The sequence below is a fragment of the Vigna angularis genome, chromosome 6 (genome assembly GCF_016808095.1).
Source record: "Vigna angularis cultivar LongXiaoDou No.4 chromosome 6, ASM1680809v1, whole genome shotgun sequence".
NCBI lineage: Eukaryota > Viridiplantae > Streptophyta > Magnoliopsida > Fabales > Fabaceae > Vigna > Vigna angularis.
Window position 1 is genome coordinate 10,880,651 of NC_068975.1, and position 22,657 is coordinate 10,903,307.

At 38.4% G+C, this 22,657-nt stretch overlaps 2 protein-coding genes across 2 annotated transcripts; both read left to right on the forward strand.

The window, feature by feature from the left end:
* The first annotated feature begins 204 nt into the window (after window positions 1–204).
* LOC108344097 (uncharacterized) lies at window positions 205–1,863 on the forward strand. Its single transcript, XM_017582566.1, has 4 exons — window positions 205–339; window positions 459–847; window positions 1,049–1,241; window positions 1,408–1,863. The coding sequence occupies exons 1-4, from the start codon at window positions 205–207 to the stop codon at window positions 1,861–1,863; spliced, it is 1,173 nt and encodes a 390-aa protein (XP_017438055.1).
* A 174-nt stretch (window positions 1,864–2,037) lies between these two features.
* On the forward strand, window positions 2,038–2,774 carry LOC108344098 (uncharacterized mitochondrial protein AtMg00860-like). The gene is made up of 2 exons (XM_017582567.1): window positions 2,038–2,182; window positions 2,269–2,774. The coding sequence occupies exons 1-2, from the start codon at window positions 2,038–2,040 to the stop codon at window positions 2,772–2,774; spliced, it is 651 nt and encodes a 216-aa protein (XP_017438056.1).
* The last annotated feature ends 19,883 nt before the right edge of the window (window positions 2,775–22,657 follow it).

Consider the following 22,657-nt stretch of genomic DNA (forward strand, 5'->3'; position numbering starts at 1 on the left):
TACATTCTACTCTAACTGTTCTCTTATATTAAAATGTGGACTTACTCTATTATATTCTTCTATATAATCTGGGATGTTACATTTATGGTATCAGAGCAGTTTTTGTCTTTAGGGAATCCTGTAGGGTTTGTGTGTGCCTTGCTTATGCTTGTGTACTCTTAGTCATGTTTAAGTTGGTGTTCCTTATTTATTTGAGTTGGACTAATGGTCTTTCCTCTCTGTGTGAATAGAAGATGGCACCTAGGCTTCCTCCTCCTCCCCCCTCAGGCTGAGCCATCTGAATCAAACCAAATGTTAGAGGCTATGCTTCAGGGATTGCAACAGCAAAATGCTGCATTGGTTCAGCAAAACACGATAATATTGTAGAATCTGGAAGCTGCAAGAGTGTCGGCGGAGAAATCCAGGGCAACGGCTGATAACACCTAGAGGCAATTCCTGGATATGATGGCTAGTGGTAGGACGCTGCAGGCGCGTCTTCATCTACGGGTCCAGTCCCAGAATGGAGCTTTGAAAGCTTTCTGCAACACCATCCAGCCAGGTTTGATGGGAAGTGTAACCCGGATGAAGCTGACCACTGGTTTAGAGACATGGAGAGAATATACGAAACCAAGAGGTGTCCAGATGAGAATAAGTTGGCTTATACTCAGTATTTGTTGACCGAAGAAGCATGCCATTGGTGGAGCAAAATGAAGATGATACTGGATGGGAGTGAGACTCATATTACTTGGGAGATATTCAAGACCAAGTTTTACACTGAATATTTCCCTAACAGTGTAAGATTTGATAAGGAAATTGAGTTTCTCCAACTGGTTCAGGGGAGTTTGACCGTGGCTGAGTATGCAGACAGGTTCAAACACTTACTCCGTTTCTACACTATGGCCATAGATGAAGAATGACAGTGTAGGAAGTTTGAGAATGGCCTAAGAGGATACATTAAGTTGTTGATGAAAGGGCTCCGTATTCATGAGTTCCCTACCTTGGTAGAGATGGCCAGAGTTATGGAGAAGACAAAGAGAGAAGCTGATGGACAATAGAGTCAATCTGTCAGGATTGGAGGACCATCTGGATCCCGTGGTAGGTTTAGTTCTAGAAGGGTTCCTTACCCTAGACCATCATCCTCTTCTGGGTCTAAGGGGTCATCCTCCCAACCCTCGGTGCATTCAAGGCAGTCTAGCTACTTAGGAGGGTTGCATTGCTATAACATTAGAGGGCCACACCTACAGTCTGTGTGTCCTCAGATGGTGAATTACTAGAGGTGTAACATCTGCAGAGGTGAGGGCCACTATGCTAGAGATTGTCCTACTGTCAGGAGGACTAGACCATAAACACACTGTGTTGGGAGATTTGTTTAGAGGGGTGGCGCCAAACCACAAGCAACTGGATGAGTTTATGCTTTGACTGGAGCAGAGGCTGTTAGCTCAAGTAACCTCATCATCAGTTCTTGCTTTCTATTCGGAGTGCCTTGTGTGGTGTTGTTTGATTCACTCCTTCATATCGGAGGCTTGTGTTGAAAAATTGGGCTTAGTAGTAGAACAATTGGATCTTGATCTGGTGGTATCTACACCAGCATCAAGGTTAGTCAGGACGTCTTCAGTGTGTGTTCGTTGTCCGATCATTGTAGAAGGATGTCGGTTTAAGGTAAACCTTATTTGTTTACCTTTGCAAGGGCTAGAGGTGATCTTAGGAATGGATTGGCTATCCGCCAATCGCATCCTCATCGACTACGGTAACATAGACTTGATGTTTCCTAACGAAGATGAAGATATGTCTTTGTCCATCAGCGTGTTAAGACAAGACATCATGGAAGGCGCTAGTTGTTTCTTGGTGTTTTCACATATGGAAGTGACTCGAGATTCAGATTGAAGAGGCAGATTGAAGAGCTGTTAACAATTTATCTGGCCCAGTACTTCGCCATGGGGACCGCTAGTCTTGTTAGTGAAGAAGAAGGATGGTAGCTCAAGGTTGTGTGTTGACTATCGGCAACTGAATAAGTTGACTATTAAAAATAAGTATCCGTTGCCGAGAATATATGATTTGATGGATCAACTATATGAAGCTACAGTGTTCTCTAAGATTGATTTGAGGTCGGGCTATCATCAGATCTTGGTGAAAGGAGATGATGTACAAAAGACGACGTTCAGGTCTAGGTATGGCCACTATGAGTATGTAGTTATGCCATTTGGTGTGACTAATGCTCCAACCATTTCATGGACTATATGAATCGGATTTTCAGACCGTTCTTGATCATATTTGTTGTTGTCTTTATAGATGACATACTTCTCTTTTCTAGGACTCGAGAAGAGCATGAAGATCACCTTAGGACAGTACTTGGAGTGTTGAGAGAGAGAAAGTTTTACGTCAAACTGTCTAAGTGTGAGTTTTGGATGGAAGAGGTTCCTTTTCTAGGGCATGTGATTTCAGCCAGAGGAATTTTTGTTGATCTTGTTAAGGTGCAAGCAGTACTTCAGTGGGAGAGACCTAAGACTGTGACTGAAGTTAGAAGTTTTGTGGGTTTGGCGGGCTACTCTCACCGTTTCATTGAGAGTTTTGCTCGAATTGTAGCGCCGTTGATGCATCTGACTAGGAAGGATCAACCTTTTGTTTGGACAGACCGTTGTGAGACTAGCTTTCAAGAACTAAAGAAAAGGTTGACTAGTGCACCAGTTTTGATTATCCCTGACATAGGTAAACCTTTTGAGGTTTTTTGTGATGCCTCTCATCAGGGATTGGTGTGTGTGCTAATGCAAGAAAAGAAAGCGGTTGATAACAATTGAAAAACTGTTATTTTTATACTTAATTTTCATATTAAAAACACCCTTTATGACTTAGAAACTAGCTTGAAATCATTATTTTGTTGAAGTTTTAGAAATAATAGAGTTGGACAGGTTTTATGCTTGATTTCCTTGTTTTTGCAGGTTTTAAGATGAATTAACTGAAAGAAGTGAAGTAGCTAGGAGTTGAAATCAGAAAAGCAAGTTAAAAGTGAACAAAAAGTGAAGAAGCGAGTGGCGCTCACGGAGGGACAAAACTGCAGTTGAGGGACAGAACAGAAGACGCACACTTACCGTTGAGCGACACTTTTATGGGCTTGGGCTTACTTTTACAGTTTAAGTCGACCTTGGTCAGACATCTTTGGCTGGAACTAGGGATGGCAACGGGTCGGGTCGGGCACGGGTAGTGCCTATCCGCAACCTGACCCGCCGGATAAAATTGTATCCGCTATCGAACCCGCTACCCGCCGGGTACCCGTTTAAAAAATACCCGCGGGTATTTTAAAACCCGCGGGTACCTGCGGATACCCGCAAAAAATAAAAAAGAAATATTTAATACATATTTAAAATAAAATTTAAATAAAATTACAAAATATATATATATATATATATATAATATAATATAGATTAAATATAAATTAAAATTTAATTTTAATTAAATTTAACCTAATAAAATATAATTTTATTTTATTTTTAATTAATTTAATTAAAAAATATATAAATTATTTTTTTTTTAATTTTTCGCGGATAGCGGGTACCCGCGGGACGGGTAGTATACTACTCGTACCCGACCCATTTAGAAGCGGGTATTAAAATACCCTCTACCCGTTCCCTGCGGGTAGTAAATATCCGTGGATAGTTACTACCCGTCGCGAATTTTACCTGCGGATACCCGTGCCCGCGGGTAAAATTTTCATCGCTAGTTGGAACGAAGCAGAAACACACTCTTTTACCTCTTGGAGGAGGATTTTGGATGCTAAGGCTCCTTTCTCAACTTTCTAGGGTTTTATCTTTCACTCCTTCATTGTATTTCATCTAGTTTCAACATGAATATGGTGAACTAAACCTTTAGTGTTGTTGGGGAATCAATGTAATCCTTTGAAACTCTCGTGTATTGAATTTGTTCTTCAAAATCTTCTTTAAGATACATACTTTTAAGACTTAGAAACTAGCTTTGAACTCATATTTTTACTTTAGTTTTGTGAATAAGAGAGTTGAAAGTGAATTTAATGGTTTTGTGCAAGATTCCCTTGATTTTGTAGGCTAATTGAATGATTTGAAAGAAGAATTGAAGTACCGAATGATTGGAGTGCTGAAAAGTCAACCAGAAACTAGAAAAGTCAACTAGTCAACCAGAAAAGTCAACTAGTCAACCAGAATGCTGAAAAACCAACCAGAACGCAGAAAAAGTGTGACCGAGTGGCGCTGAGCGGTAAAATACCGTTGAGCGGCACTTTTCAGGTGCCAGAATCACCGCTGAGGGGCAAAAACAACAGTTGGGGGCAAAATGGATCATGCGGTATTACCGCTTAGCGGTAAAATACCGCTGAGCGCCATTCTACCGGTTTTCTTTTGTTTTTATGGGCTTGGACTTGTTTTATGTTATTATTATGCCCTATTTAAGGACTTGCATGTCCTAGGGTTTGTATCTTTGGCTGGGACGAAGCAAACACTCTCTTTTCCACCCCTTTGAAGGAAGATCTTGGATGCTCAGGCTACCTCTCTACCTTTCTAGGGTTTTATCTTTCATTCTTTCATTATTATTCATCTAGTTTCACCATGAATATGGTGAACTAAACCTTGTATTGTTGTTGGGGAATCAATGTAATCTTGTGAAACTCTCATATATGGGATTAGTGTTTAAACATCTTATTTGAGATACATGCTTTCTTTCATTAATTGTTAGGGTTTTTCCTCTTTGCTCAAAGCATGCATTGTTTAACTCATTCATTGTCATGATCATTGATTTTGTCGATATGGGAACGTATGGGGAAATTTAGATCCGGGGAATTTCTCCCAATAGTATATTGGTTGCCTTTAAGCTCCTGCACTTCAGAATTAATTATTAGGAATGCTAGGAATCGTATGAACTCGTAATTAAGGATAGGCCTTCTAGACAAGGTAATTTAGAGAGTGGCATTAACATTGATGAAAAGATTGATGAATTCCTAAAGTATATGAGAGTGGATAAGATGAAATTGACAACCCCAACAACTTACTCATCCATATAATTCATTCCGTGTTTGTTTTAATCTTTTTGCCATTGATCACATTCATGCATACATATTTAATTACTGTCTTTTGCATTTAAACCTACAATCAATTTGTTCTTAAGTCTTAAATAATCAACAAATCAAATAGCCAAACTAGGCCTTGAGTCCTTTGGGAAAACGATACTTGGTCTTACCGAGTTTTATTACTTGAACGATTCGGTCACACTTGTCGAGGGTCAAACAAGTTTGTGGCGCCGTTTTCGGTGTTCATAAATTTGTCATCATTGAGCTCAAGAAGTCAGCAGGTTTAATTGGGACTTAGCAAGGTAAGGATTTTACCTTGGGGGCTGATGGTATTCTGAGGTTTAGAGGCAGGGTCTGTGTCCCTAGCAATTCAGAGTTGAAGAGATTAATCCTTGAGGAAGGTCATAAAAGTCATTTTAGCATGCATCCTGGCATGACTAAAATGTATTAGGACCTCAAGGAGTCTTTCTGGTGGTCCGGTATGAAGAGAGATGTAGCTCAATTTGTTGCCTCTTGTCTAACCTGTCAGAAGGCTATGATAGAGCATCAAAGACCTGGAGGTTTGTTGCAACAACTTGAGATACCTGAGTGGAAATGGATAACATAGCCATGGACTTTGTTACCCATTTACCACGCACGGTTAGAGGTCATGATGTGATCTGGGTGATTGTGGACAGGTTGACCAAGAGTGCTCACTTCTTGGCGATTAATTTGAGAATGTCAATGGCAAAGCTGGCACAACTGTATATCAAGGAGATTGTGAGGCTCCATGAAGTTCCGTCTAGCATCGTATAAGATAGAGATTCGCGGTTCACATCCCGCTTTTGGCAAACACTTCAGAGTGAGATGGGTAGTAGGCTGCAGATGAGTTTAGTGTATCACCCCCAAAAAAGTCAACTAGTCAACCAGAAAAGTCAACCAATCAACCAGAAAAGTCAACCAATAAACCAAAATGCAGAAAAGTCAACCAAAGTGCATAAAAAGTCGCATCGAGCGGTAATTTCCACTGAGCGCCAGTTTTCAGGTGCCGAAATCACCGTTGAGGTGCAAAAACAGCAACTGAGGGGCAAAATTCAAGACCCGCACTTACCGTTGAGCGGCGTTTTTATGTGCCTTGGGCCTCTTTTCTGTAATTTTAATGGGCTTGGACCTGGTTCCTGTTATTTTTATGTTCTATTAAAGGACTTGCACGTCCCAGGGATTGTGTCTTTTGATGACTTAAGCACAGAAACACACTTTTCACCCCTTGGGGGTAGATTTGGAGATGGTGACGACTCTCCTCTTCTCTTTCTCGGGTTTTTCTATCTCTTTCATTCTTTCATTCCATTATTCATCTAGTTCTTCCATGACGATGGAGGGCTAACCCTTATTGTTGTTGGGAAAGATGTAACCTTCTTAAACTCTCATGTATTGAATTTGTTCTTCAAGATCTTTTATAAGATACATGCTTTCTTTCATTAATTGTTAGGGTTTTTCCTCTGTGCTCAAAGCATGCATTGTTTAACTCATTTATTGTCATGATCATTCATTTTGTCGATATGGGAATGTACGGGGAAGTCTAGATCCGAGGAATTTCTCCCAATAGCATATTGGTTGCCTTTAAGCTCCTGCACTTCAGAACTAATTACTAGGAATGCTAGGAATTGTATGAACTCGTAATTAAGGATAGGCCTTCTTGACAAGGTGATTTAGAGAGTGGCATTAACATTGATGAAAAGATTGATGAATTCCTAAAATATATGAGAGTGGACAAGATGAAATTAATAACCCCAACAACATACTCATCCATATAATTCATTCAGTGTTTGTGTTCCTTTTTGCCATTGATCAAACTCATGCATACATATTTAATTATTGTCTTTTGCATTTGAAACCACAAGAATTTGTTCACAAGTCTTAAATAATCAACAAATCATATAACTAACTAGGCCGTGAGTCCTTTGGGAGAACGATACTTGGTCTTACCGAGTTTATTACTTGATATGATTCGGTCACACTTGCCGAGGGTCAAACAAGTTTGTGGCGCCGTTTTCGGTGTTCATAAATTTGTCATGAAGCAGCAGCAAAATATCAATGGAAAGTTTGTGCAGACAAGAGAAAGGGAAGTTCTTACTGCCCTATATCCTCTTTTGCAATCTGTTTTAACTAAGTGAATACTCAGCAGTTTTGTGCATGTGTGATTGTAGGATGGGCATGGCAAGAAGATTCAAGACAACTGATTCCAGAAGCAACAAAGTTGAACCAAGAATAAGATGTCAAGAAGCCAGATTGGGCACGTGGTTTTCCTGCAGGATGAACAGGACTGTAGCATAGAATTGTTGCTTTTGTAATTGTTTTTCTTCAATTTGTTTGTAATAGGCTTGTGTTAGCCTACTGTTAGCTTTAGCTTTGTTTTGTAAAAGGCCTTTTATAAAGTCCAAGTGCTTTGGAAGAGTCCTTGGTGCTCTTTCAAACTCTTGGCAACTTTACTTGCTTTAATTTTAGCATAGCTAGACAGGTGAGTGTGTCTTGTTAGACAAAGCAACAAGCCTCACCATAGGAGTAGACTTTAATATTGATTTGCTTTATGTTTTACGTTTAGGGGTGATTTAGGCTAAAAGGGATTAAACTCTAAGCCTTATCACATTAGAGTCCGAGAGTCTAGTCTTTTAATTGTGCTTAATTGTTTGTGATTGTTTGTGAGTTGTGTTCTTTGATTTTAAAGGTGATTTTTGTTTAAAGGGTAACTAGTAGTAACCTAAGACATTTCTGGCAAGGTAAGACTTGGTACTTAAGCAGTCTTCATGACTCACCTCTCTTACCTGGGACTTGTCTAAGTGTGAATCTTGTATACCTTTCACACAAAGAAAACTTTTAAAAACAAAGATGTCTTGTTATAGTTCATATAGGTCATCTAGGTTAGATAATGTTGATGAAATGTTTAAACAAGCTAGGAATCTTCCATCCTTTGGTAAAGACATAGGTGCATTAACATACCTAGCTTGGGAAAATGAAATTGATAAAATAAATCCTTGGTTTTATGGAGAGAGTGAATATTATGTCCTTAGCATATATCTCTCTAAGTTAGAAGAGCATGCAAGTGAGTGGTGGGATGAAAGACAATATCATGTTAGGAAAGGTAGAAAGTCTTCCATACGTGATTGGCATGGTTTAAAAGCTTGCATGAGAAGAAAGTTTGTGCCTTCAAGCATTAAAAGAAACCTAGAACTAATCAGGGATTGCATTGATGATGGAAAATTATTTCTTGAGAATTTAAATGATCATGGGTTTCTTCGTAGAGAATTAGAATTTGGGGCAAGACTTAAAGAGATCAAGGATAAGAAAAGAGAAAGAGAGATTGAGAGAAAAGAAGAGGAAGAAAGGAAAGAATAAGAAGAGGAGAGAGAGAGAGAGGAGAAAACGAGAAAAGAGAAGAGAGAAGAAGAGAGGAATTAAGAAGAGAAGAAGAAAGAAGAAGAAGAGAAGAAGAAAAGGAAGACCGAGAAGAAGAAAAGGAAGACCGAGAAGAAGAGAAAAGAAAAGAAGAAGAAAGAAAAGAAAAAGAGAGAAAGGCCTGAAAGAGAGAAGAAAGAAAAGGAGAAATTGTTACTGATGACAAATCCTATTCTTTCAAAGACCATGGAACCTAAAAGGGAAGGTTTCCAAATCTTTACATCTTTTCCAATAATTGATTATTTTTCAATTTTTAACTTCTCTTTCAAACAAATTGTCATCTCATATTCTATGCAAACTTTTTCAAAATATGACAATTCAAATCTTGAATTATTCTTATCTTTTAGGAAAGAAATAACTCCAGATAAAAGTGAATTTGGACTTCTAGAAATTCCAAATGTGATAAAACAAAATATTAGAAGTCCATATTTCTTTGTTTTTATAGAAAAATTCCTTCTTGGATTGATATTAATTGAAAATATATTTGATGTTTATTGCATATTCGTGTTTGATCTAGGAGGAAGAAAACTATATCTAAAGGAATAAGGCCAATTCATGGCTCTGCTCCCAAGATTGTGTGGAGCATCTTCATAAGGCGTTGCCAGATTTGAGGACAAATCTTTTTTTAAGAGGGAGGGTATGATGTAATCTTGCCCGACGTAGTCTTTCTTTTGTATTTTTACCTCTCATAGGGTAGCTTGTAAGGAGCGTGGGTTATTATAAATACCCAGCTTCTCTATTGTTATTGGCACTTTTGAGATTAATGAGAATTAGACTTTTTGAAATAGAAACTATTCTTTCTTGAAAGTCAGGCTAGAGAGTCCAAAGACTCCCTCTAGCCACCTTCCAAGCACCTCTCTCACTTCCATTTTCCCAATTTCACGGTGCTTCTCATTCCTCCACGCTACCTCTCCTTCGCTGCCACCTCGCATGCATCAGCGCTCCAAGCTGTCTACACCTTCAGCAGCCACACGTCCTCTTTCGTATCTTCATCAGCACATCATTCTTCATTTTTTCTTCATTCGCATTTCTCTCTCGCGAGACAGATTCTTTCTCGAGAGTGTTCTTCATCGTCACCAACCATTCTTCATCACAAATCCATCTCTTCTCTTCCGTAAGTATCAGATTCACCAGTTTCTTCATCTTTCTTCCACTGTGACCAAACCATCTGCACATTTGGCTAGGGTTTCTTCATCTTTAATCATTTTCTCTGATTTTAGCCGATTAAAATCACTCTTGATCCGTTCCAAACCTTTTCCACCGTTCAATCTTCATTTTGAACCGATTAATCGGTTCATATTGGGTTTCCTTCCATTTCTAGGGTTTCTATCGAGTTTAACCCTCTGTTTCTTGTTCTTCTTCGAGTTTTTGTCATTTTCCGCTACGTTCATCTCTAGAGGAAGCTTCGAAGGAGCTCGCGACACGCACATTCGTCATCTCCTTGGAGGCTCGTCCATCACTTGTTAGCCCCTTAAACGTCCGTTGAGGAGGGGGACGGATGTCTATAATATTATAGACGTCCGACCCCCTCCCCAAGGGACGTTTAAGGGGCTGAAGACAATTAATTCTTCAACCACCCTGTCAGCACCCTAAATGTCGGATATGGGGGGCCGGACGTCTATAATATTATAGACGTCCATACCCGTCCCTAACGAACGTTTAAGGGGCTGAAGAAAATTAATTCTTCAACCACCCTGTCAACACCCTAAACGTCGGATATGGGGGGCCGGACGTCTATAATATTATAGACGTCCGGTCCCCTCACCCACGAACATTTAAGGGGCTGATAGGGGAGTTGAAACATTCATTTGTTCAACCTCTTAGACGTCCGTTGTGGGAGGGGACAAACATCTATAATATTATAGACGTCCGGGCCCCCTCCACGGACATCTAAAACCCCCCGCGAATATCAATTTTAAATCCCCAAAGACATCATATTAGTGCTGGCCCCGACGTCTATAGTATTATAAACGTCAGGGCCCTAGTGTACCGGACGTCTAATAGTATTAATACTAAAACACGAACCCGCGAGTAGTTACGCTCACTGTTCATCGTCTTCCCCGCGAACTCTCTCTGTGGCATTGCTTTTCCAGGTGCATTTTCTCTCTTTTGGACCATTTAAATTTACTTATAATCCGATTACATTGCCCTATGATGAAATATCTTTGATTTGAACCGATTAAAAATCGTTTTTGGTGCGTTCTGGTGTAGTCTCTTGCGTGTTCTTGGACGGCTTCTTTGACTGGTTTTGGGCTATGTTTTAGGCTGTTCCCTCCTCGATTTCCCTCCCTTTCATTTGGAATCTACTTTTCAGGTTAGCTTGTTCGTTGATAAAGGTTTTTTGTATGCATGTTATTGGGTTTTGTCTATGCATGTTTTTTACTCTAAGGTATGCATGTGTTATTGGCTTTTGAATATGCATGTATTAGTTGTGTTATTATAATTGTGATATGTTAGTATATAAGTATAAAATCATTGAGTGACACTTAGTTCCCGTTTGAAATTTAACACAAACGATTAATCTTTTAATCGTTTGTGTTAAATTTTGAATTGTCCGATTGGACAATTTGAGAAAATTAATTTTCATAATTTGCAATAACATGTCAATTGGAGTTTATGGATAAGATTGATAAAATTTCGGTTCAGTATTTGTGTTGTTCTCTGGATGCATATTTGATTGTGGTCATCGTTGACTACTCTCATTTTGTGTATTTCGGAGACCAATGCGAAATGCTGTCAAAATCTTATCAATTTTATGATGTAGACTTCAATGCACGTGTCTTAGCAAATTATGAAAATTAATTTTTTTGAATGGGTAGGGCCTAACCTTGTGAGAGTTAAAAAACTTCAACTGATGATTTTACGAACATAGTATGGATCGAAGCTGGATGAACGAACGTCGCATCAGTGAAGAATATGATAAGGGTGTTTCAAAGTTCTTGCAATACGTTGAACAAAATGCTAAGTCTGTCAACGGGACATATTTTTGTCCTTGTGTTCGTTGTCTTAATCAAATACGGCAAGACTTAGGCAATGTGTGTGACCATCTATTCATGTACGACATAATGAGGACTTATACCATTTGGGCTTGGCATGGAGAAGTACTAGACCAGCCTACCACGTCACGAGGAACGAATTATGTGGAAGAATGGATGAGTGACCATTTAGAGGACATGATACGTGATGTCGGTGAAGATAATTTTGGAAGAGCTAATTTGTATGATTCTCTTATTAATGATTCAGAGCAACCATTGTTCCCAGGATGCTCGAACTTTACACGTTTGTCTTCAACTTTAAAGTTGTTTAGTTTAAAAGCAAGGAATGGATGGACTGATAAAAGTTTCACCGAGTTGTTGGAGTTGTTGAAGGAGATGCTTCCAGAAAATAATACGCTACCTATTCGTAATTACGAGGCCAAAAGTTTTTTATGTCCAATGGGTCTTGAATATCAAAAGATACATGCTTGTCCTAATGATTGTGTTTTGTACACAAAGGAGTTTGCTTCGCTAAAGTATTGTCCAACATGTGGTTTATCCCGTTTTAAAAAGAAATCTGACAGAGTCATTATTAATGAAGGTAATGATGGTGCACCTGCTAAGGTGATGTGGTATTTGCCAATAATACCTAGGTTCAAACGTATGTTCTCTGTTAAAGAAGATTCAAAGAACCTTAAATGGCACTCTGACGAAAGAAAGTGCGATAATCTTCTTCGACACCCTGCTGATTCACCACAATGGAAAAAGATTGATGACAAATTCCCTAAATTTGGTGCAGATCCAAGAAACTTAAGGCTTGCACTTGCAACTGATGGTATGAATCCTTATGGAAACTTAAGTAGCAAACACAGTTCGTGGCCAATTATGTTGATGATTTACAATCTTTCTCCTTTGTTGTGCATGAAGAGAAAATATGTGATGTTGTCCATGTTGATATCGGGTCCTAGACAACCTGAAAATGACATTAATGTTTACTTGGCACCTTTAATTGATGATTTGAAATTGTTGTGGAAAGAAGGGGTCGACATGTTTGATTCACATGTGCAGGAACAGTTCTGTTTGCGTGCATTGTTGTTTTTCACTATAAATGATTTCCCAGCGTATGGAAACTTGAGCGGTTATAGTGTTAAAGGTCATTTTGCATGTCCCATATGTGAAGAAAAAACTAGTTACCTTCAGTTGAAGCATGGTCAGAAGACGGTATATACAAGACATCGAAAATTTCTTCCTCGTAATCATCCTTATCGTAGATTGAAAAAAGCATTTAATGGAAGTGTTGAGGATGAGGTTGTGTACAACGAAGTCAAAAACATTGACATTGTGTTTGGTAAACATCATAAAAGTACCTCTACAAAGAACATTTGGAAGAAACGATCAATATTTTTTAAGCTTCCATATTGGTGTGAACTTGATGTTAGACATTGTATAGATGTGATGCACGTTGAAAAAAATGTTTGTGACAGTGTCATCGGAACTTTATTAAACATCAAAGGGAAGAGCAAAGACAGAATAAAAGCAAGACAAGATTTGGCTAACATGGGAATTCGATCTGAGTTACATCCACAGATAATAGGAAGACACACCTATCTGCCCCCAGCCTGTCACTCACTTTCCAAAAAAGAAAAATAAAGTTTTTGTAACTGTTTAAGAAGTGTGAAGGTTCCGCAAGGTTACTCTTCAAATATTAGTAACCTTGTGTCTATGTAAGACTTAAAGCTAGTTGGTTTAAAGTCTCACGATTGTCATGTATTGATGCAACAATTGTTACCTGTTGTTATTCGAGGCATATTACCTCCTTCTGTTAGGGGTATTCTGACACGTCTGAGTTTTTTCTTTAATGCCTTTTGCAAGAAAGTTGTTGACCCTCGAGGTTTAGATGAATTGGAAAATTAGGGGATAAGACTACTATGTCAATTGGAGATGTATTTTCCACCTTCCTTTTTTGACAACATGGTACATTTGATTGTTCATCTAGTAAGAGAAATTCGAATATGTGGGCCGATCTTCTTAAGGTGGATGTACCTAGTTGAAAGATACATGAAGATCTTAAAGGGATATGTCAAGAATCAGTATAGACCAGAAGCTTCAATCATAGAGCGATACGTTGCAGAAGAAGCCATTGAATTTTGTTCAAGTTATATGCCATCTTGTGAACCCGTCGGTCTTCCCAAGAGCAGACATGAAGGAAAATGTGAAGGTAAGGGTGTTCGAGGTGTGAGAATGCAAAGTGTTAGCAGAAAAGAAATTGACCAAGCTCATTTGTACGTCTTAAACAACACTGTTGATGTGATTCCTTACATTTCTGACCATGTTAATGAAATAAAGGTAGCAAACCCAAAAATGAGTGAAAAATGGCATCTTAATGAACATGTGAAAACCTTCTTACAATGGTTTAAGAAAAAGATTTATGCAACTCCACATGTTTTTGAAACTTTATTGAGGTTATCTCGTGGGCCGAACACAGATGTCATTACATATGGTGGGTACTATATAAACAATATTTCTTTTCAGACAAAGGTAGAAGATGAATAAAGCAGAGTTCAAAATAGTGGCGTCACACTACAAGCTGAGGCTGTGCACTTTGCTAGTTCTAAAGACAAAAATCCAATCACAACATCCATCAGTTATTTTGGAATAATACAAGAAATATGGGAAGTTGATTACGTCACTTTTAGAGTCCCAGTTTTCAAGTGTAAATGGGTTGATATAAATTCTGGTGTCATGATAGATGACCTTGGTCTCACATTGGTAGACTTGAACAAGATGAATTACATAGATGAACCATTTATCATGGCTAGTCAAGCAAGACAAATATTCTACGTAAATGATCCAGTGAATAAAAAATGGCCAGTGGTTTTAGAAGGAAAAAACATGCGTGGACATGATGATGACGATTCTCTTGAAATACTTGAGACAACATCTATTGCATCTAGACCCACTGAAGACCCAGTTGATGACGTTGCTGATGTCATGCAGGCAATTCGTAGTGATCACAATGAAGGCATTCGGGAAAAAAAAAATTAATTAATAGGTTGATATTTTGTTTTTTATTGACTTTATATGTATGTTCATCATAATTGAATTATTACTAACCTTGTATAATTTTTCAGGAATGTCGGCCGGAGACTCAGGATCGGGAAAGACTAGACGTGGACGAGGCGTCACCCGAGTGGCAGATGTGACATCCGGATGCGTGGATGGTCAGAGGAGACATGTTGACATCGACCCCATATCAGGTCATCCATCAGGGCCAAATGCTGATAGGTTTAGGAGTTATCTGGGTAAGTTAGCAAAAAGTCATGTCTCTATCCTTCATGCATGTTGGGATGACGTCTGAGAGGTCGACAAGAACCTCTTATGGCAAGATATTCAGGTATGTTTATACTTCATGCAATTTGTGATATACTTATTTTTTATGTTTTCTTTTGGAATAACATGTTTTTTGTTTTAAATAGCAACATTTTGATATTCCAAACACAATACAAATTAGAAAGAAAGTGTTATCACATATAGCGATAAGATGGAGAGATTTCAAGACAAGGCTGACACGAGTATATGTCTTTGGAGACAGGCAACATGAGAATCCCTGTCAGCAATATACATTCACAGAGGAGGATTGAATGCAGTTTCGTGCATCTAGAGAGTCTGAGGAATGGAAGGTATGTTTCTAAACATCGTCTTTCATTGAGTTTTTATGATTTTACACTTATTTATATACATGGTTTCATAGGGTAAAAGGTTAGCCGCCCAAGAAAGACAAAGGCTAAACGATGCACCCCACTTGTTATCACGAGGTGGTTATGCAAAACTGGAGAAGAAATTGAGAAAGTCTAGAGCGGATGCCTTGGGACTTGAGTCGCCGAACCTAGCACCTGCACCTGCTAGGTACGAGCTGTGGAAGGCTGCTCGGACTAAATCTGATGGGAACATGACATCTTCCTCAGCTGCCTTGATCTCACAGAGAATTGTAAGTTCAAATTATAAGCATTTCTTTGATTGTGTATCTATCACAGCATGTCTTCTAAGTAACTTGGTTTTTTTATGTGTAGGATGAGTTGGTTGAGCAGCAGACTCAGGGCACATTTGCTAGCCAAGGTAGGGATGACATTCTAACAACGGCCATTGGAAGGCCCAAGCACCCAAGACGTGTACGTGGAGTTCCTGGGGCGATTGGTCTTCATGACTACTTTGGCCCTACACAGAAAACCCCCCCATCAATGAGTCAGGAGACATTGAGGCAGATGGATCTTCAGTGGGAGGAAAGACTCAATGATGGAGCCAAATTCCAGAGGAAACCAGTGGCCTGAAGCTCCCAGATCAGAGGTGTGGTAGATGTGTTGGTGTGCAGCGGAATTGATGGAGTAAATGGTGATGGAGATGTTTGAATGAAGCAAGGTAAAATGAGTGAAGCCTCTCAGCTCAGAAAGCCTTCATATAATGGAAGGAAGCTTGAGAGAAAATGAAGAATTAGCATGCAATTTTGACTCAATAGTAGAATGCAAGACTGAAATATATTTCTCAGCATTTGGGCATAGCTTTAAAGTACCCATACAAGGAAGAAACCCTCCTATTTATAAGTGAAGATGGGTCTCTTTTCTGAAATGAAATCCCGCCTAATTTCAAATGGGAAGCCTAACAGCAACGCCAAATCCTTCCAGCAAATCCCATGCCTTGCTCCAGGTCAGCTCCTCACGTGTTTGAAGCATCTTCTCATCCAACGCTGGGCTATTTTGGGCTTTTGGCTGTGCACATATGACTTTGGCAGCAAGCTTCTCCAACCAGGCCTTCCTTTCACGTGCCAAATGCCATGCTGGCAGCTGCTCCCTCCAATTTATTTAATCCTACAAAACAAAGTAAACATGCTTAATTAAGAGAAGAAGGTTTAAGATAATTCACCTTCCATAGAAGCAAAATATTAAGTGATCCTTCTTCCTCTTGAACTCTCTTAGCCATGGCTCTAGTAAGAGGTCCAATGTATGTCTTAGATGGTCTTCCATCAGACCCTCCCTCTTCAGAAGGATCTGTCCTCAGATCTGTCACATCCTTTTGATCATCTCCTGTGAAAGGAATTAAGTCACAAATGTTAAAAGTATGACTGACACCATAACTTTCAGGAAGATCTAAGATGTATGCATTATCATTTATCCTTTTGACCACCTTGAATGGACCATCTCCTCTTGGACTAAGTTTGGACTTCCTTTGAGAGGGAAATCTTTCCTTTCTCAAATGAAGCCAAACTAGGTCTCCTTTCTCAAAAACTATTTTCTTTCTCCCTTTGTTGTTGTATTCTGTATATTTTTTAGTTTGTTTTTCAATTTGGGTTTTGACCTTCTCATGTAACTTCTTGATGAACTCCGCTTTAGAAAAACCTTCTTTATGAAGAAAAAGAGATGGTTCTGGAAGAGGTAGTAAATCAAGAGGTGTGATAGGATTAAAACCATAAACAACCTCAAAAGGAGAAAGATTAGTAGTCTTGTGGACTACCCTGTTATAAGCAAATTCAATATGAGGTAGATGTTCATCCCAAGATTTATTGTTACCTCTTAATATTACCCTTAATAATGTAGATAGAGATCTATTAACTACTTCAGTTTGCCCATCAGTTTGTGGGTGACATGTAGTAGAAAATAGAAGTTTAGTTCCAAGCTTTTCCCATAAAGTTTTCCAAAAGTGGCTTAAGAACTTCACATCTCTATCAGACACTATAGATTTGGGTAAACCATGCAATCTCACTATTTCCTTAAAGAAGAGTCGAGATATATAGCTAGCATCATCTATTTTGTGGCAGGGTATAAAATGAGCCATTTTACTAAAACGATCTACTACCACAAAGATAGAATCATAACCCCTTTGAGTTCTAGGTAATCCTAGGACAAAGTCCATGCTTATGTCCTCCCAAGGGATATTAGCTATGGGAAGAGGTGTATAGAGTCCATGAGGCATAATCTTTGACTTAGCTTGTAAACAAGCTATGCATTTAGAACAATGCCTTTCAACATCTATTCTCATGTGTGGCCAATAAAATTTACTTTTCAAAATGTTTAGAGTTTTATCAACTCCATGATGGCCCATAAGTCCTCCTCCATGACTCTCTTTGATAAGAAGTTTTCTAATGGATCCTTGGGGTATACAAAGTTTTCCTTTATTAAAAAGATACCCCTCAGAAAGATAGAATCCATCAAAAGGCTTCTTAAGACATGATGAATAAGTGGATGCAAATGTTTCATCATTTTCATACAACTCTTTTATGTCATCAAATCCTAATATTTGGGATCCTAGGGTTACTAATAATGCATGTCTTCTAGATAAAGCATCTGCAACAACATTAGTACTCCCCTTTTTGTGTTTGATGACATAGGGAAATTGCTCCAGATATTCCACCCACTTGGCATGTCTTTTGTTTAGCTTTGCTTGCCCTTTTATGTACTTGAGAGATTCATGGTCAGTGTGGATGATGAATTCTCTAGTAACCAAGTAGTGTTCCCAAGTTTTTAAAGCTCTAATGAGGGCATACAACTCTTTGTCATAGGTAGGATAGTTCAAGGTAGGTCCCCTAAGTTTTTCACTAAAGTAAGCTACGGGATGTCCTCCTTGTATTAAAACAGCTCCTATACCTATCCTAGATGCATCACATTCTAATTCAAAGGCTTTGGAAAAATCAGGTAAAACGAGAATGGGTGCATGAGTTAACTTATGTTTCAAAGTCTCAAAAGACAACTCTTGCTTATCACCCCAAAGAAAAGGAACATCTTTCTTGACTAACTCATTTAAAGGAGCAGCTATGATGGAAAAGTCTTTCACAAATCTCCTATAAAAACTAGCTAGCCCATGAAAGCTTCTTACTTCTCCTATATTTTTAGGGGTTGGCCATTCTTGTATAGCCTTGATCTTCTCTGGATCAACATGCACACCTTCTTTTCCAACTTTGAAACCAAGGAAAATCACACTTTCTTGACAAAAAGTACATTTGTCAAAGTTGGCAAAGAGGTGGTGTTCTCTAAGAAGAAGCAAGACTTCCTTGATATGTCTAAGATGCTCTTGAAGACTTTGACTATAGATTAAGATGTCATTAAAGTAGACCACTACAAATCTGCCTATGCATTCCCTAAGCACATGATTCATTAATCTCATGAATGTACTTGGAGCATTGGTCAAGCCAAAGGGCATGACTAACCATTCATACAAACCAAACTTGGTCTTGAAACCAGTTTTCCATTCATCTCCTTCATGAATTCTTATTTGATGGTATCCACTTTTAAGATCAATTTTGGTGAAGAGATTTGCTCCATGTAATTCATCCAACATGTCATCTAGCCTAGGAATGGGGTGCCTATACTTGACAGTTATGTTGTTGATGGCCCTACAATCTGTACACATTCTCCAAGACCCATCCTTTTTAGGGACCAACAACACAGGCACAGCACAGGGACTTAAACTCTTTTGGAACCACCCTTTGTTCAACAAGTCATTAACTTGTTTCTCTATTTCTTTTGTTTCCATAGGGTTGGTTCTATAGGCTGGCCTATTGGGTAGGCTTGCCCCAGGCACCAAATCTATTTGATGTTCTATTCCCCTCAAAGGTGGTAATCCAGTTGGTACCTTTTTGGGAAATATATCATCAAATTCCTTTAAAAGTTTTTGCAACCCCTTTGGTAGAGAACCAAGTTCATGAGTGATTGAAACAAATGCCTCTTTGCAATAAAGAAGGAAATGAGGTTGTCCAAGAAAAAGATTTTTGGAAATATTCAAGGTTTGAGGTTGGACAACTTCATGGGCTGAGGCATGGGTTACCAAATTCTTTCTTTCTTTCTTATTTTCTTTTTTCTTTTCTCCATCCAACTTCTTCTTAAGAATTATTTGGTCCTCTCTTACTTGTGAAGGTGTAAGAGGACACAAAATAATTTTCTTTCCCTTGTGTTGAATGGTGATTTTGTTGGTGACTCCATCATGTAAAGCTTGTTTATCATATTGCCAAGGTCTTCCAAGTAATATGTGCCCAGCTTCCATTGGCACTATATCACAAACAATTTGATCTTCATATTTGCCAATGGAAATGGGTACACTTACTTGTTCTTTAACTACTATTCCATCATCCTCTTTGATCCATTGAAGTTTGTAAGGTTTAGGATGAGGAGTAGTGGTTAAGCCAAGCTTCTCTACCATTCTAGAACTACAACAGTTGCAACAAGAGCCACTATCCACTATCATTGAACATGTCTTTTCTAAAACTTTGCATCTTGTGTGGAATAGGTTCTCTCTTTGTGACTGTTCTAGTTCTACATGTTTGCTCTCAAGGAGTCTTCTCACCATGAGTAAATCTCCATCACAAGGTAGAGTTTCTTCTTCAGAAGTGGATGTTTCAGACTCACTACATGAAGAACCCTCACTTTCACTCTCATGTTCAAGAATGTAAGTTGACCTTCTATTTCGACACTCAGATGAATAGTGTCCTCTTTCCCCACATTTAAAGCATTTGGTTTCCTTTCTTTTATTATCTTTTGGAGGTTCTTTGGCTCTTTCTTTCCCTTTCTCCCTCTCTCTAGATTCTTCATATCTTGGCTTAATTAGACTACCCTCCCTCTTATATTCTTTCTTGTAACTATGAGGGTAATCTTTCTTAGTAGAGCTTTTTCTTTTGAGTTGCTGCTCTACCCTCACAAAAAGTTGGACTAACTCATTGAGATCATTGTAGGGTATAAGTTCAACCCTATCTCTTATGTCATAGTTGAGTCCACTTTGGAACCTAGCAATTGTGATTCTTGGTTCCTCTCTTATCCCAGCCCTCAACATGGGTAATTCCATTTTTTGTCTATATTCCTCAACACTCATGTTCCTTTGTTGGAGTTTATGGAGTTTATCCATTATCTCCCTATCATAGTAGGCTGGTACATGCTTCCTCCTCAAGGCAGCTCTCATTTCATTCCAATACCTAATGGGAGGTAAGTGTCTTAGCCTATGGTCCTTGACTAAGGCTGTCCACCAAATTAAGGCATAACCTTGAAAGCTTAGAGAAGCCATGGTGACTCTCCTTTCATCATCTATTTGGTGGCACTCAAACAATTGCTCAACTTTCATTTCCCACTCTAGGTATTCTTCTACATCATCTTTTCCATGAAAGGAAGGAAGATCAATCTTAGGCTCTCTTGGGTAATGCTCTCTAACTCTATGTTGTCTTTTAGGAGGCATTTGGTAGTGGTCATCATTGTGATGACTACTATTTTGCTCAATTTCACTTGGAGAAGATGATGATTCTTCTCTTCTCCTATGGGAAGACCTCTCTTTCTTTTTATCTTGATTAATCAAAAGTTGACTAATCATATCTTTGAGCTCACTAATCTCTTTATCCCTTTGTTCAAATCTTTGCTCAAATTCTTCCCTTAAAGACATTTCACTATTGGGTTTCAAACTTCCTTGCACACTTGATTGACTCATTCTTGTCAAAGGAAAATTTTCAAAAGGTTTTCAAAATGTTTGACAAGTAATGAATGAAAAAAATATTTTCACAAACTTTCTTTGTTTTTGGTGAAAAATTTCTAAGAGATTCTAGAAGTAAAAGATGTTTCTAAGTAGCTCCCAGGAAGAAGAGGTGAGTCACAAATGGACAAGCTTAGAAACCAAGTTCTTCCTTAGCCAGAGTTTCCTTAGAATGTTCTTTTACTTTAGTTTCTAAGTAGAAATTCTTCAAATTCTTTTTAAATGTTATGAACCTACAAACCAAAGAAAGGTTTACTATATGCTATGCTATCCTAAATACCACGGAGACCTAAAAACAAAAGGATTACTCAAGACATTTAAGGAAAGCAATAAAGATGCAAGAATGTAAATGCTAGACGGCCCTAAGTGAAAGTGCAAGTGACACTTGGAGCCCCTTGACACACTTTCACACTAAGAAAACGAAATTGGACTATTACAATGTTCAATTGTGAGCTTGGAATTGCTTCAAAAGCATTTTCCCAAGTCACTTGGCACAAAAACAGAAATATAATTAAAAAACTACAAGGTTCCGTGATATGAGTACTGAAACAAGCTCAATTAAATGTGTAAAAACAGTGTGGACTTCAATCTTCAGCTGCTGCCAAGTGTATCTCAAAAATAGTATGCAAGTTGTTCAAATTCTGGTGGCAAATTATGTTGCTGTAATGTATTCTGCAGCTGCTGGACAGCAGAGTTGCATCTACTCAAGAGCTCCTAATTGCTTTTCATTTCAGCTTTCCCCTCACTTCCTAGTATGCTACCATTATAAGTAAAGGTTTCTGCAACTGGATGCTTCACAACAGCTATCACAGTACCTTAAATCCACTCAAACAAACCAAGCCAGATTTACCATTCTGCACCAGTTTTCCACACCAATTTCCAGCAATAATTAACAATTTTGGAAGCCAAAAATGTGGTAAACAAATGAACTAGGTATGAAAAAAACAGCAAGTACACAAAAGGAACCTACCAAAGGTGCTAGAACAGATTAAGAAAGCAATTAAAAACGCAAACACAGTTCAGAAATGATTCCAAATGCAAACTGTTTGATAATTTTCAAAACTGTTTGATAAAATGCCCCAATGACTTTCAGATTTTTGAATTTTGATTTTTCAGGGCCTGTAATCTAGATTGCACAGTTCAACAGCTTTTTATCACTTGATATTACTTCTTTGAGTCATCTATTTCATTTTTAATCATGGAACCAGCTTTTTCACAATCCAGTAATGAATTTTTTGCATCAAAATTACCAAACAGCAGCTGGAAAACAGAACTACACCAGAAAAATTAAACTGAATTTGGTGGTTTGAGATCCAAAACTATATGGAAATGTTTCAATCTTTGTTTGGACAGTTTCAACAATTTTTAATGATGATTTTGAACATGTTCAGACCTTAAAACAACTTAGGAACTGCCTATAATTCGAAATCATTGTTTCACTTCCATTTTCACTCAAAAATTGATGGTTTCAAATGCAAATTTGCATATAAGTCATGTTTTGACCAAATGAACAGTACTAGCAACTTTGAACCATCAATTGAAACTTGCTCAAGCTATAAAACAGCAAGGAAACAGCAGATTTTCGAAATTCCCTACTACTATACCACTTATGCAGTAAAATGGCACCAAAATAACCAACCAAATTCAGTTTTATGGAATCAAAGTTTGAATCAGCAAGGAAAAGACTCTAGGAAATGTGAATACACAGATCTAAGCTGGAATTAAAGATGCTTAGCATGACCAAACT

What these genes read in the sequence shown, in the direction of transcription:
- LOC108344097 (XM_017582566.1), top strand. Translation starts at nt 205, where the DNA reads ATGGTCTTTCCTCTCTGTGTGAATAGAAGATGGCACCTAGGCTTCCTC. An exon ending in AACAGCAAAATGCTGCATTG is followed by an intron (nt 340 to 458) that starts GTTCAGCAAAAC and finishes GGCTAGTGGTAG; the next exon opens with GACGCTGCAGGCGCGTCTTC. An exon ending in AGTCTGTGTGTCCTCAGATG is followed by an intron (nt 1,242 to 1,407) that starts GTGAATTACTAG and finishes TGACTGGAGCAG; the next exon opens with AGGCTGTTAGCTCAAGTAAC.
- LOC108344098 (XM_017582567.1), top strand. Translation starts at nt 2,038, where the DNA reads ATGGATCAACTATATGAAGCTACAGTGTTCTCTAAGATTGATTTGAGG. An exon ending in GTATGTAGTTATGCCATTTG is followed by an intron (nt 2,183 to 2,268) that starts GTGTGACTAATG and finishes TTGTCTTTATAG; the next exon opens with ATGACATACTTCTCTTTTCT.